Consider the following 12,719-nt stretch of genomic DNA (forward strand, 5'->3'; position numbering starts at 1 on the left):
GAGGGTGGGGGGAAGCTGCCCTCGCACTGTCGCAGGGCTTGGCAGGACACGCAGCCATGGTGAGTATGCCAAGATCCGTGGAGAAATGCTTTTTCCAGTCCGAAGTGGCTCCTTTAGGGTCCCAGCAGACCCCGACCCCGTTCAGCCCCCATACCCCCTCCACAGCGCCCTCGCCGACTCCTGCGCGCGCCCCTCCCGGGAACCCGGCCCAGGGCTCACCGAGGCCTGGCGCGGAGGGGCGGGGGGAGGGGAGAAGGAGGAAGGGCGGCACGGAGGCGGCCCTTCCGGCCCACATTGGTTGTCATGGCGACCACGGGCCGCCCCAAGCCAAGAGCAGCCTGAAGGGCGTCCGCCCAGGGCCCAGAAGGACCAGGCACCAAGCGAAACTTCAACAATCTTTTATTACCAAACTCTCGCGGGGTTAACCCTTTAACCCAGCTAACAGCAAAACAGCGCTCTAACGGCATCTGGGATGGAGGTGCACACCTAATAAAGACTGCCTCTTAAAAAAAGGATAAAAAAAAATATATATATATATATGTACACATCTGCGTTAAGTATCTTTTTTAAAAAAGCAAAATTCACCAGTGTTGCCGAAAAGAATCCCAAAGTGATTTCAGTCTAACCGCACCCCTACCCCCCACACACGAAAAAACACTGGCAGTGTATGCTGGCACAAACCCCAGACGAGATGCAGCTAGGAAAAAAGCATCTTTCCTCTTAAAAAAAAACAAAAACTTTTCTCCTCCTTTCTGTTCAACCTCCATACCTTATTCCTAGAAACACCCAAAGAATTACATAACTAATTGCATAGACTAGACCCAGTTCACTTTCCCCAGCCTCCAGAAGTGAAAGTTCACACCAAGGATGGTTCCTTAGCAATTTTCGCCAGTACGACGGTCAGGAACTCGATCCCTAATTTCTGGGAACTTGCAAAAACCTCAGGCTTCCTGAGAGCTCCGTGAAAGATCACGGGCCAGTGTACCTGACCAAGACTGGAACGCCAGGCTGGGTAAAGAAAGGGGGCCTTTCCAAATAAAAACACCCAACACCACAAAACCTAAAGTCTAACCTGCCAGGTAAAAACAAGTAGAAGCTGGCTGTACCAAAAAGGTGCTTATCTCCTCCCTGCTTGAAAGTAATAACAAAGGGGAACAGAGTCCAGAGTATTTGACCTCATCTCCCTTCCAAGAACCTTGACCCACAGGCAGCATATTCCAGGCCAGAGGTCCCAGGGAGATTTTTGTGCTTCTGGCCAGGTAAAGCTGCTCGCAGGCTGCCTGGTTCACTGCTGCTCCTCGGAAAATGTGTGCCCTTGTGCAGTGTGCTGAAGAATTAGGAGGGAAATTGTTTTTTGACTTTGACTTCATAAATGACAGATACTTCAATCACAGCTTCTAGAAAACCACTCAAAGACCCCTGACCCCCAAGGGTCAAGGTCACAGATCCTTCCAGTTGATGGGCTCTTTGCCGGACTTCTGCAGCAGCTCATTGGTTTTAGAGAAATGCCTGCATCCGAAGAACCCCCTGTACACCGAAAACGGCGAGGGATGCGCGGTCTGCAGCACGTGGTGCCGCTTCTGAAAGAGGAGGAGACGGGGAGTGAGATTGTGGGGACACTCTCAGGACTTTAAAAAAAAAACCACTCTGGCTGTGGCGCTTTCTGTCAGCTCTGCCGCTCCCCTGTGACCGCTCTAAATTCGCCCACTTTCCTCACGGTGTTGGTTTACTTGCAGCATCCACACAGGTCCGTGCGTTCATCCTCCACTGGTTGGTAGAGCCACTACCTGGGCTAGGCCCTAAGGATGCAGAGCACCCGTCTCTGCTCTCCACTGGGCACTCTCGATAGGACTCGTAGGTGCCCTTGTCCTATGACCCAGCAGTCCCACTGCTGAGACTGTTATTTGGTAAAGGACGCCATGATGCACACATCTCCATAAAGATGCAGGCTTGAGGAGGTGCACGGCTCCTATCAGGTAAAACCTACTATAAATCCAGTGTTATGAAACATTACAAATATTTTTCTAAAGTTCTGTTAACGCAACACCACACAGCTACTAGAAGAACAAGATCAAGCTGCATATGCTGACACAGGGAGACCTCTGAAATATGTCAAGTGGGGAAAAAAAGCAAGAAAAAGTGATAAATGCATTAAATTAAAAAAAATTCTTTGGTAGGGGGGATAAGACCCAAGACACTATTTATAGTAGTTCCTTTAGGTGAAAGATTGTACCTTTCTATGCTGTTTGCATTATCTCACCACCAAAATAGAATACTTAAAATTTTTTTAAATGTCAACTGTAGTTAACTTAGTAGGAAGATTCTGGACCATTTTTGCTTTCTTCTTTATTCTTTCCTGTATTTAAATAAAAATCACCCAACAGGGCTTCCCTGGTGGTGCAGTGGTTAAGAACCTGCCTGCCAATGCAGGGGACACAGGTTCGAGCCCTGGTCCAGGAAGATCCCACATGCCGTGGAGCAGCTAAGCCTGTGCACCACAACTACTGAGCCTGTGCTCTAGAGCCCACAAGCCACAACTAGAGAAAACCCGCACGCAGCAATGAAGACCCAACGCAGCCAAAAATAAATAAAAATTAAAAAAAAAAATCACCCAACAAATAATCGTCTTTCAAGATACCCCTGCCTTCAAGGCTGGGTTGAGGAGGGGCCATCAGTGAAGCCGGGCAGCCCAGTGTGGGTCAGGGCATGGAACCTGGGTTCCTTCAGGTCCTGGCCCTGCCACTCAGCAGTGGCGCAGCCCCAGGGAAGTCACTGACCCTCCCTAGGCCACAGGTCACTTTTCACCTGTGGACTGGAAGTTAACAGCAGTGCCAGCTCAGGAAGATCCTGTGAAGAACAAAAGATGGGTCGTGTGCGCAGAGCATCCCGGGAAGGGATGCAGGCCGGGTGCTCAGCACAGGGTACAGCATATGGGGCAGGCCCCTGAACACGAGAGCTGTGTGCATTATAAAGGACCAGTCAGCCAGCCTCCAGGGAAGGAAAAGACCTCTACATGCTGGACAGAGGAAGCAGGACGTTCAAAGGCAGTCAGGGGAGTAGGGGGTGGGGAGAAGTCCAGGTGGTTCAGGGGGCCTGGAGTTCACAGAGGGTGACAGGCAGGCCGGGGCCGTGCCCAGACCCCAGCTCATGAGCCCAGGTTGAGGCCTTCCAAGGAGAAGGCGTCTGAACGCTCTGCTCTGGGCAAGATGAGATGGGGCTGACCTGAGGCTAAGTTGGGCAGGTGGTGGGGGGGCTGAGAGAAGAAAGTCTGTGTATGACTGGTTGCAGGAGGTGGGGATAGATACAAAGGGTGGAGAGGGGGAAGGAGAGGGGGAAAGAAAGGGAGGGGTCAAGAATGATATGCGATTTCTGGTTGGGCAACTGGGTAGACAGCGGCCCTTTTTATCCTTGGGCCTCCAGGGGCCCAAGTTTAGTGAGGGATGGACGAGGAAAGGAGAATGGGAAAATGTTGCATTTGATGTGCTTCCAGGTCCCTAGTAAGGCAGCAGCTGAATATACAGGTCTAGTGCTCAGGAGACACCCCGGGCTACAGATGTGCAACTTGGGTTTTAATGGTCAATCTACCAGTTTTTTTTTTTTTTTTTTGGTTGTGCCATGCAGCATGCAGGATCCTAGTTCCCCAACCAGGGATCGAACCCAGGCCCTCTGCAATGGAAGCGCGGAGTCCCAACCGCTGGACCGCCAGGGAAGTCTGGTTTTTAATGGTCAAGCTACTTTAACAACTGTTTACTTTCAAACTGAACCATTATTAAGATTACAGATACACTGAGTAAGGGCGCTTCTGACCACAAACCTCCCTAAGACACAGACTGGAAATCATTCCCACACACACTTCATTACCGAGGTAATCAGATCTTAGCAGTTAGTTCGTTCATGCCAGGTTTTATTCCTACTATTCTCTTCCCGGAAAAAAAAAACACCTGAAAACATCCTGTTCATTCACAGAGAACCTTTATAGAGAAAGCAGCTCTTCCATCTGACCTACACGCCCCCTTGCTGCTTGCATCCATGTGTATAGACACTGGACGGGGCTTCCCTGGTGGCGCAGTGGTTGAGAGTCCACCTGCCGATGCAGGGGACACGGGTTCATGCCCCCGTCCGGGAAGATCCCACATGCCATGGAGTGGCTGGGCCCGTGAGCCATGGCCACCGAGCCTGCGCATCCGGAGCCTGTGCTCCGCAACGGGAGAGGACACGGCAGTGAGAGGCCCGCGTACCGCAAAAAAAAAAAAAAAAAAAAAGACACTGGCCGGAGATGTCAGACAGTAAAGCCCAGTGCCTACCCGAGGCCAAGAAGAGTTGGAACGGATGGGGACTGGGAGGGGAGGCCTTGAAATCCTTTAGTTTCTAACCATGTGAATTGAATCTACTACCTTAAAAAAAGAAAAAAGGCCTAAATTATGAAATAAAGGTAGAACTCCACTTAAGAGAAAATGGAGGAGATAACTGACACGTGAGTCAAGTCTCTAAAGCTGATGGCTGGCTTGGAACCCTGCCACCCTCGCCCGTGGGCTGGGCAGGCCTCCCCACGGGCCTGCCCAGGTGAGCTGGCTGCTCGGATCAGAGTCCGAAGCTCCATTCACCCCAAGTGGGCAAGTGACCTCGCCTCCCTGAGCCCCAGTACAAAGCGGGGTCAGCGTATCCCTCCCACCCCCAACAGCCTGCGTCGAGGTCAGGAGAGATGCTGTGTGAAAAGTGCTGGACTTGCTCCTGACACCTGTTTGCACGTATCTGATACACCATAAGCTACTGCCATGTCGCCTCGGTTCATCCCTTTACCTCACTTATGACGTGTTTATGCTATGATTTCTCCCCCCACCCTCACTGCCCAGTTCAGTGCCTCCCAGTAGCCCAAGCTAAACACTCCTCCTTCCCGTCTCCCTCCCTCCCAGCCCCATGCCCCCTCCTCCCCTTGCCAGTCTCCTTCATACCAGCATCACCTCCAGTCCGGTCACAGGCATCCCAGAGAGAAATGCCAGTGCTCAGCACAGAGGGGAGGCAGGATTAGGATGGTTTTAGGACGGGGTTTAAGGGGATGAGGGAGGGCATTCAAGGATGACTTCCGGTTTTTAATCTCAGCAACCAAGTATACGCAGGTGGGTCGGGGGAGGATGCGGTGGGGTGGCCATAGACTGAAGAGCTGGGTCGGTGTCAGGGACCAGCAACCAGGGCCCAGGTTTAATAATTATCGCTGATGGTGTTTTCATGGGGGGAGGTTACATTTGCGATTAGGTGGAACTCTTCATGTTTCCCATATACCCTCAAACTTGTTGAAAGCAAGAGACTTACCTGGCTCATCATCTACTGCATCGTTTGTTACATGAATGGAACCTGGGGACCTGTGTTATCTTTCTGTGTATGCAGCAAGTTTATGCCAGTGTTACCAACTGCATCTAAGCAGAAGCTGGCCAGCTGCTCTCCTCATACACAACTAATCATTTCGTCTGAGTTCTGTTCAATTTTCTTTCTTTCCTTTTTTTTTTTTGGCTGCGCTGTGTGGCATGCAGGATCTTAGTTCCCTGACCAGGGATAGAACCTGTGCCCCTGCGTTGGGAGCACGGACTCTTAACCCCTGGACCGCCAGGGAAGTCCCTGAATTCTGTTCAGTTTTCGATGGGAAACCTAATCCTAATTATCACAGTTTTAAGGGAAAATAAGCTTCATTTTAGGACATGATCTTTCTAGGACCACATAAAGGGACTGCTAGAATTCTCTAACCTGTTTAAAAAAAAAAAACCCAAAACATACCCTATCAATGGCACTGCCTTTCTTCTGAGCATAAGAGCCCCAGAGCAGGAAGACAAGGCCGTTCGAGTTCTGATTGAGCCAGGACACAACAGCATCGGTGAACTGCTCCCAACCTCTCTCTTTATGAGAATTGGCCTGATGCGCCCGGACGGTGAGGACGGCGTTGAGCAGGAGAACACCTGCGAGCACACAGTGAAGGAGGTTCAAGGGGGGCTGAAACGTGCAATCTAAAATTCGACACAAATGAACATATCTACGAAACAAACTGACTCACAGATAAGAGAGAACGGACTTGTGCTTGTCATGGGGGGGATGAGGGAGGGATGGACTGGAAGTTTGGGGTTAACAGATGCAAACTATTATATATAGGATGTATAGCACAGAAAACTCTTCAATATCCTTTGATAAACCATAATTATAAAGAATACGGAAAAGAATATGTATATGTATAATGGAATCACTTTGCTGTACAGCAGAAATTAACATTGTAAATCAACTATACTTCAATAAAATTAAAAGAAAAAAAAGGGGGAGGCTGAAACGAGTTGGCCTAAACACCCAATAATGGGCTCAACGCATGACGAAACCACCCCGAGATGTAAGCTGGTGCAGCCACCTGAAATCCGGTGGTGGAGAAAGCATTAGGACGTGACCAGCTGGTGCCTCTGTGCGAGATTCATTTTCACCTCTGCACTTTCAAGACCGAACTTCTGAGTTTGCAACAGTGACCGTGCATTATATCCATCATCAGAAAGAATTGTTTAAAAAAATATACCCTGGGCTTCCCTGGTGGCGCAGTGGTTGAGAGTCCGCCTGCCGATGCAGGGGATACGGGTTCGTGCCCCGGTCCGGGAGGATCCCACATGCCGTGGAGCGGCTAGGCCCGTGAGCCATGGCCGCTGAGCCTGCGCGTCCGGAGCCTGTGCTCCGCAACGGGAGGGGCCACAACAGTGAGAAGCCCGTGTACCACCACCACCAACAACAAAAAATACCCTAACTGATATGAAATAACCCTGGAAAGTAACACAAGGAGGCCAAGACGTTTCACTGAAACAAAAATCTCACTGCAAGGAAAGAGCAGATATTCTTTCCTTATCCTGATTATAGTTTGTTAAAAAAGGAGAAAGACGTCCCACAGATAGGTATTAAACACACACAACATAACCCGTGTGTCAAAATGAGAAAACTTGAGGCCACCTTCTGAATGGTCGAAGTTGGGTGGTTCAACGTAAAATATGAATGACGAGGAACCAACTTTTCCCTTTCATGCTATGATTAAAACATGAAAAACCAATGGCTGCAGGATAAAAGCGAAATACATTTTTTTCCACTAGATTAGATTACTGGTTTATTACAAAGGATATTAAAGGATGCAGTCAAGTCGGATGAAGAGGTGCAAAGGGCAAGACAGAGGGAAAGAGCACGTGGCTTCCATGCCCTCTCTCAGCTTGCCTCTCTCTCCGATCTCCATGCGTGCGCCAACCCAGAAGCTCTCCAAATGTCATCCTTTGGGGGTTTTATGGAGGCTTCATTACATAAGCAGGATTGATTAAATCACTGGCCACTGGCATTGGATTCAACCTCCAGCCCATCTCCTCTCCCTGGATATCAGGGGGTGGTGAGATACATTCTTTGACTTACATAAACTTAGCCATTTTATTAGAGCTCTCTGGTTCCTCACGGGTATCTTTTAAAAATATAAGCAAGCTAGACAGAAAAGACAGTTGAAATCCATCCAAAACACATCTGGCAGTGGCTGGTTTACCTTGCCTGGCCCATCCGGATAAATCTCCATGACCAGGATGAACAAAACCATCTATGTCTGTAGACAGTTCTTTATAAATGTTTTCCAAACTGAAAGCAAGCCAGAAGAAAAACAAACAGAAAAACAGAATCTTAAGCACAATTCGGAAAGTCCAGGACCCTCCAGCACACACGCGAGTTAGTCTGCAAAGCCGGCCCTCGGGGCGGACAACAGGCAAACTGCACTGATTCATGGGAAACGCTGCCCTTCCTTTAGACAGGCACACCTGCCAAACGCCTTTACTTCGGTCAGTGCTTGGGTTTAAGGAAGAGAACTTTGGAAAACCTAAGCAAGTTAGCCCAGGAGTTACCACCCCACTCCCAAGTGATGGATTTAGTTTATACCTTTAATGTTCATTATATTTGTAAATGATACGTAAAATCCTCCAAGGCAGGGGTTCTTAACCAGGCGTGATGTGGCCCCACAAGGGACGGCTGAAAACGTCTGAAGACATTTTTCATTGTCACAAATGGGGTGGGGCTGGGGCGTGCTGCTGGCATCTCGAGGCTAAGGGTGCTGCTAAACATCTTACCACGCACACGGCAGCCCCCCGACCACAAAGACCCAGCCCCACATGTCAGTAGTGCAGAAACTGAGAAATCCTGCTCCAAAGGCTAGTGACGGTCCCACAAACAGGTGCACCTGTAATTTGAACGTGATCACAGTTGGAGCTGAGCCACCTGTAGAGCCTGCGTACCTGGGCGGGGGTGGCACGGGCCTTTGAACACTAAAGCAGAGCCCATGAGCTTGATTGGGTCCGTGATATGGATCCTGTCCCAGGACGACAACCTTCACCTGTGAACACCAGATGGCGAGGATCAAACACTACAGTACAGGCAGTCTGAACGGACACCTTGGCTGGCTGATAACTTATACAAAGGACTCCTTATACTATGAGGACAAGGGCAGGCCCCCCTCCCGGCCCAGCTAAGAGCCCCCAGAAGGGAGCAGGTGACTTGGCACCATCACTGCATTGCCCAGTTATCCTTCCCTCAGTCACCTGCTGCAGTGCCCCCTCCCTTCTCTGACCCACGCGTTTGAAACAAGCTGGGGTCAACTTTGCTTTCATCCCCTTCGTTTTTCGAATCACAAAAGGAAATACGCCCTTGTCACAAGTACGTCCATCCAGAAATATATCAAGATCTCCCGGTCATCCCTACCCCGTCCTGATCCAACCATTTATAATCACCTATTGATATATAATGAGGGTCATTGTACTCATCACCCTACATTTTTGTGTTTCTCACATCATACACTGTAGGCCTCCTTTAAGTCAACAGAGCTCAGTTGTTGATGGGCAGTCAGCTGGTTTCCCAGTTTTTTCCCTTAAAAAAGTAACGCAGTAAACATCCGACTACATGTATCTTTACATACTGCTGCTTTCATTTCTATGGAATAGATTCAGAAGAGTAGAGCTGCTGGTCACAGTATTAAGTGTATTTAAAATTGTCATCGACATATGCCAAATTGCTTTTCCACGAGCTGAAGAAACTCCAGTTGCCCAGCAGCAGCATATGAAGGAGCCTGCTCCCCTGGACGGGTACGCCGCGGAGACACCGTGGGTTCAGCTCCAGACTGTCTCATTAAGCAAACATCGCGATAAAACAAGTGACGTAAATTTTTTGGTCTCCTAGCGCATACACGATATGGTAGTCTATTAAGTGTGCAATTGCATGTCAAAAAAAAGTACGTATCTTAATTAGAAAGTACTTTATTGCTTAAAAAATGCTAACCATCATCTGACAATGAAAGGTTGCCACAAACCTTCGATTTGTAAAAATCGCTGGATCTGCGAAGCGCAATAAAACAAGGTCTGCCTGTGTCCTCTTAAGGGATGGAACCAGAGGAGAATGAGGTCACTGTCACCGTCAGTGTGAAAATACTACTAGGCCTTTTGATCGGGTGCCCGCCCACCCATCTCTCTTCATTCCCACACTTTTGCCGTGTTCCTTCTTAAGACTCTCCTTCCGTAGCCAACATACACTTTATTCTTCAAAATCCAGCTTCAGATGTTCCCACAATCAGGCAGCTTTCATGGGCCTCTCCATTCCTCTGGTTGGTACTCACACTGCCCCTGGCATATTCCCCAACATGAAGCAACCTGTCCGAGCGGGGAAGCTTTCCAGTCTGGTCCTGGGTAAGGACCTCAGAGGAGCCAGGTAACATCCCCGACCCTCCACATGCTCATTGGCAAAGAAGCCCCACCGGGCCATCTGATCCTCAGAAGTCTCATGCACTTTTCTTAGTCTTTCTTTACAATATTGCTCATTGGTACTCAAAACAGGACATACTTCAAACAAGGGGCAAACTAGTACTGAATTTAATAGGACTTGTTTTTTTTTTAACTTTATAAACAAGGAGGTACGTTCGAAGTGCTTGCTCTGAAATGAAAATTGTGAAGTCTGCTAAGTATTACGAGTGTCAGCCTTATCACGATGGCTTCTTCAACAATTTCACTTCTCTTTGATTTAACAGGTGCTTATTAAATCACGGGATTCCTACCCTCAGCTTACAAAATCAGTAAGGCAAAAGGAGAACAAAAAAATGGAACACCTCCAATGCAAGCAGATACTAAAACCCCCACATCACAAAGGAAACCCACATCACAAATATAGTGGGGGACAGGCCTCCTTCCGGGAGGTGCCAGAGATGCCTCTAGTTGGTTTTCAAAAGACAGAAGTGAGGAGAGGGTCACCGCCCTGTCCAGCTCCAAAGGAGGAGAATGGAAGGTGGAGGTGAGGCTGGGAAGCAGGAAGTGGCCGTATTCACCCTCAGCTTTCATAGTTTGCACCGTGGGAGGCCACAAACAAGCTTCTGACAGCGAGCAGCCATTGTATATACGCTGAACCAAAGCAAAGGAATCTGTTAACAGGAGATGTGTTCAGGCCACAAGTCAAGAGTTTGAAAGCATCAACGGTAAAGGATGGTGTGGTCAGACAGAAAGAACACTGAGCCGCAAGTCAAGGGGGGACCCCCGACAACCACTTGAAAAAGACTTAACTGCTTCGTGCCTCAGTTTCCTCACCACCACACTTTACCTCTCATGGGCATGGGGTCGGTTTAAGGATAAAATAAAATACAAGTGAGAGCATACAGACCCATGGTTTACATACATACTTTTCTTTTTTTGCCATATGAACGGCACACAGTAAAAGTTAAACAGGGTACGTACAGGCTAAAATACGGCCCGCCAAACCTCACAATTTCAGTATTTTATTTATTACTGAATTATGGACAGTGGCTTAACTCCAGTGTCCCTAATTAAAAACTACCATTTGAGTCCTACTCCCCTTTTAGTAAAATTCATCCACAACTTGTACTTACATCTCTTATGTCACACATTTGGGTCCATGTGAAGACTTGCTGCGGGGGTGGGTAAACAGTGTAATGTTTCCTTTCTTCTGCAACAAATCCCATAAGCTGATGGAAAGATAAACTAGATTTACAATCAGATTCTCACTGGAAAGCATAAGAATTCAATAAGAAAGCTTCCAATGAAAGCTACTGGAAGAGCTTTTAGCTAGCTCTTTGCCAAGTTTTATATCCAAATTCTGCGTAAAAATCAAAACAGTTCCCCTCCCGACATTTTAATTCCTTTCTTTGGGCTGCGTCAAAGTTGATTGGCCTGACAGCCTTGATTTCCTGCGGGTGCCAACCCCTCCCTCTTTTGTTTAAAGGGCAGGTTTCATTCAGTCGGGTTTGTGGTTTTACCAGGCCACTCTTTCCTTGGGAGCAGACTAAACAAATGGGTTGAAAGAAGCTATGAGGGCTTCCCTGGGAGCGCAGTGGTTGAGAGGCCGCCTGCCGATGCAGGGGACACGGGTTCGTGCCCCGATCCTGGAAGATCCCACATGCCGCGGAGCGGCTGGGCCCGTGAGCCATGGCCGCTGAGCCTGCGCGTCCGGAGCCTGTGCTCCGCAACGGGAGAGGCCACAGCAGTGAGAGGCCCGCGTACCGCAAAAAAAAAAAAAAAAGAAGCTATGATATCACCTCATAGTCTTTTAAAAATCTTAAACTGGGCATATTCAAAACATCATGGCTGTATGTTGAAGGACAGAAAGTAGGAGCTCACGAAAGCAATATCCTATAAACGTGGGCTTGGCCTGCTATATTTACAAGTGCCCGCAGTCTCCAACTTTACCTTAATAAAATATGGTTTCCCGAACTCCCCGCTGAGGTGCTTCTTCCAACTCTCACCAAAACCTACAGGCACATTGCGCGCTGCGAGTCTGAGCAGTGCGGCGGCTTTGTTCTTCTGGATGCGCACCAACTGCTCGGGGCTCAGTGGCGACGAGGGCGGCGTGCCGGGCTCCTCCTGCCCGGCCCGGATCTTCTTGGCGGAGCTGGCCTGAAAGTGGTCCCCGCAGAAACGGGTCACGAGCTGCAGCGGACCTCTCCCGGGAGCCCGCAGCTTCCGTCCCCAACCCAACAGCCCAGGGTAGAGGACACCCATTCTTGGGGTTTCAGCCCCGCTCGGCAGGTACGTACAAAACCGGACTCTGGAAACCCAGGGCTGATCCCAGTCCGGCACTAACAGGCCGCTGCCCCAAATTTCGAGTTTGGTACCAAAACAGGGCAGGAAAAAGGTCTGTGAGCAAGGCCCGCAGCGCCTCGCTAGGGGTTCGCGGAGAAGGGGCCCAGCACCCAGGGCCCCGCCCCGCGGGTCCCGCCACTAGCGTCCCCACGTGGTCTTTTCGCGGCAAAAACCCTCCCCTCCAGGACCCACCCCCTCCCTCCTCTGATTGGAGGGTGGGCCGGGCCCCTCGCCTCTGATTGGCGCCGTCGGCCCCAAGGTTCGCCTCCATTGGCTGACCCCTCAGCATGGCCGCCGATGAGGCGCCACGGCGGCTGTTTTGAACACGTGGAGGCCCCAGTTTACCCAGTCAGCCCCACGTTCCTGCAACCCCTCGGTCGCGCGGGGCCCGCCGCCCTCCTCGCCCTCTTCGCCCTCTTCGCCCTCCTCACCCTCCCTTCCCCCTGACCCCCGGCCCCACGAGCGGTCCCCGCGGCGCCTTACCGCCGCATCCCCGCTCTCAGCTACCGCCGCCACTCCGTTCCACTGCTCGGCCGGCTCGGAGCTGCAGGCACGTCGCTTCCTGGCGGGGCTCGGGGAGAAGAAGGAGTAGAGGGTCTTCTGGCCAATCAT

At 50.0% G+C, this 12,719-nt stretch overlaps 1 protein-coding gene across 1 annotated transcript; it reads right to left on the minus strand.

The window, feature by feature from the left end:
- Positions 1–207: 207 nt before the first annotated feature.
- On the minus strand, positions 208–12,719 carry UNG (uracil DNA glycosylase). Its single transcript, XM_060028238.1, has 7 exons — positions 12,591–12,719; positions 11,715–11,921; positions 10,898–10,993; positions 8,271–8,368; positions 7,535–7,623; positions 5,770–5,948; positions 208–1,580 (listed from the first exon to the last, which is right to left on the minus strand). The coding sequence occupies exons 1-7, from the start codon at positions 12,717–12,719 to the stop codon at positions 1,440–1,442; spliced, it is 939 nt and encodes a 312-aa protein (XP_059884221.1). The 3' UTR covers positions 208–1,439.

The sequence above is a fragment of the Delphinus delphis genome, chromosome 13, assembly GCF_949987515.2.
Source record: "Delphinus delphis chromosome 13, mDelDel1.2, whole genome shotgun sequence".
NCBI lineage: Eukaryota > Metazoa > Chordata > Mammalia > Artiodactyla > Delphinidae > Delphinus > Delphinus delphis.

What these genes read in the sequence shown, in the direction of transcription:
- UNG (XM_060028238.1), bottom strand. Translation starts at nt 12,719, where the DNA reads ATGATTGGCCAGAAGACCCTCTACTCCTTCTTCTCCCCGAGCCCCGCC. An exon ending in GGAAACCATATTTTATTAAG is followed by an intron (nt 10,994 to 11,714) that starts GTAAAGTTGGAG and finishes TCTTTCCATCAG; the next exon opens with CTTATGGGATTTGTTGCAGA. An exon ending in ATCCGGATGGGCCAGGCAAG is followed by an intron (nt 5,949 to 7,534) that starts GTAAACCAGCCA and finishes GTGTGCTCGCAG; the next exon opens with GTGTTCTCCTGCTCAACGCC.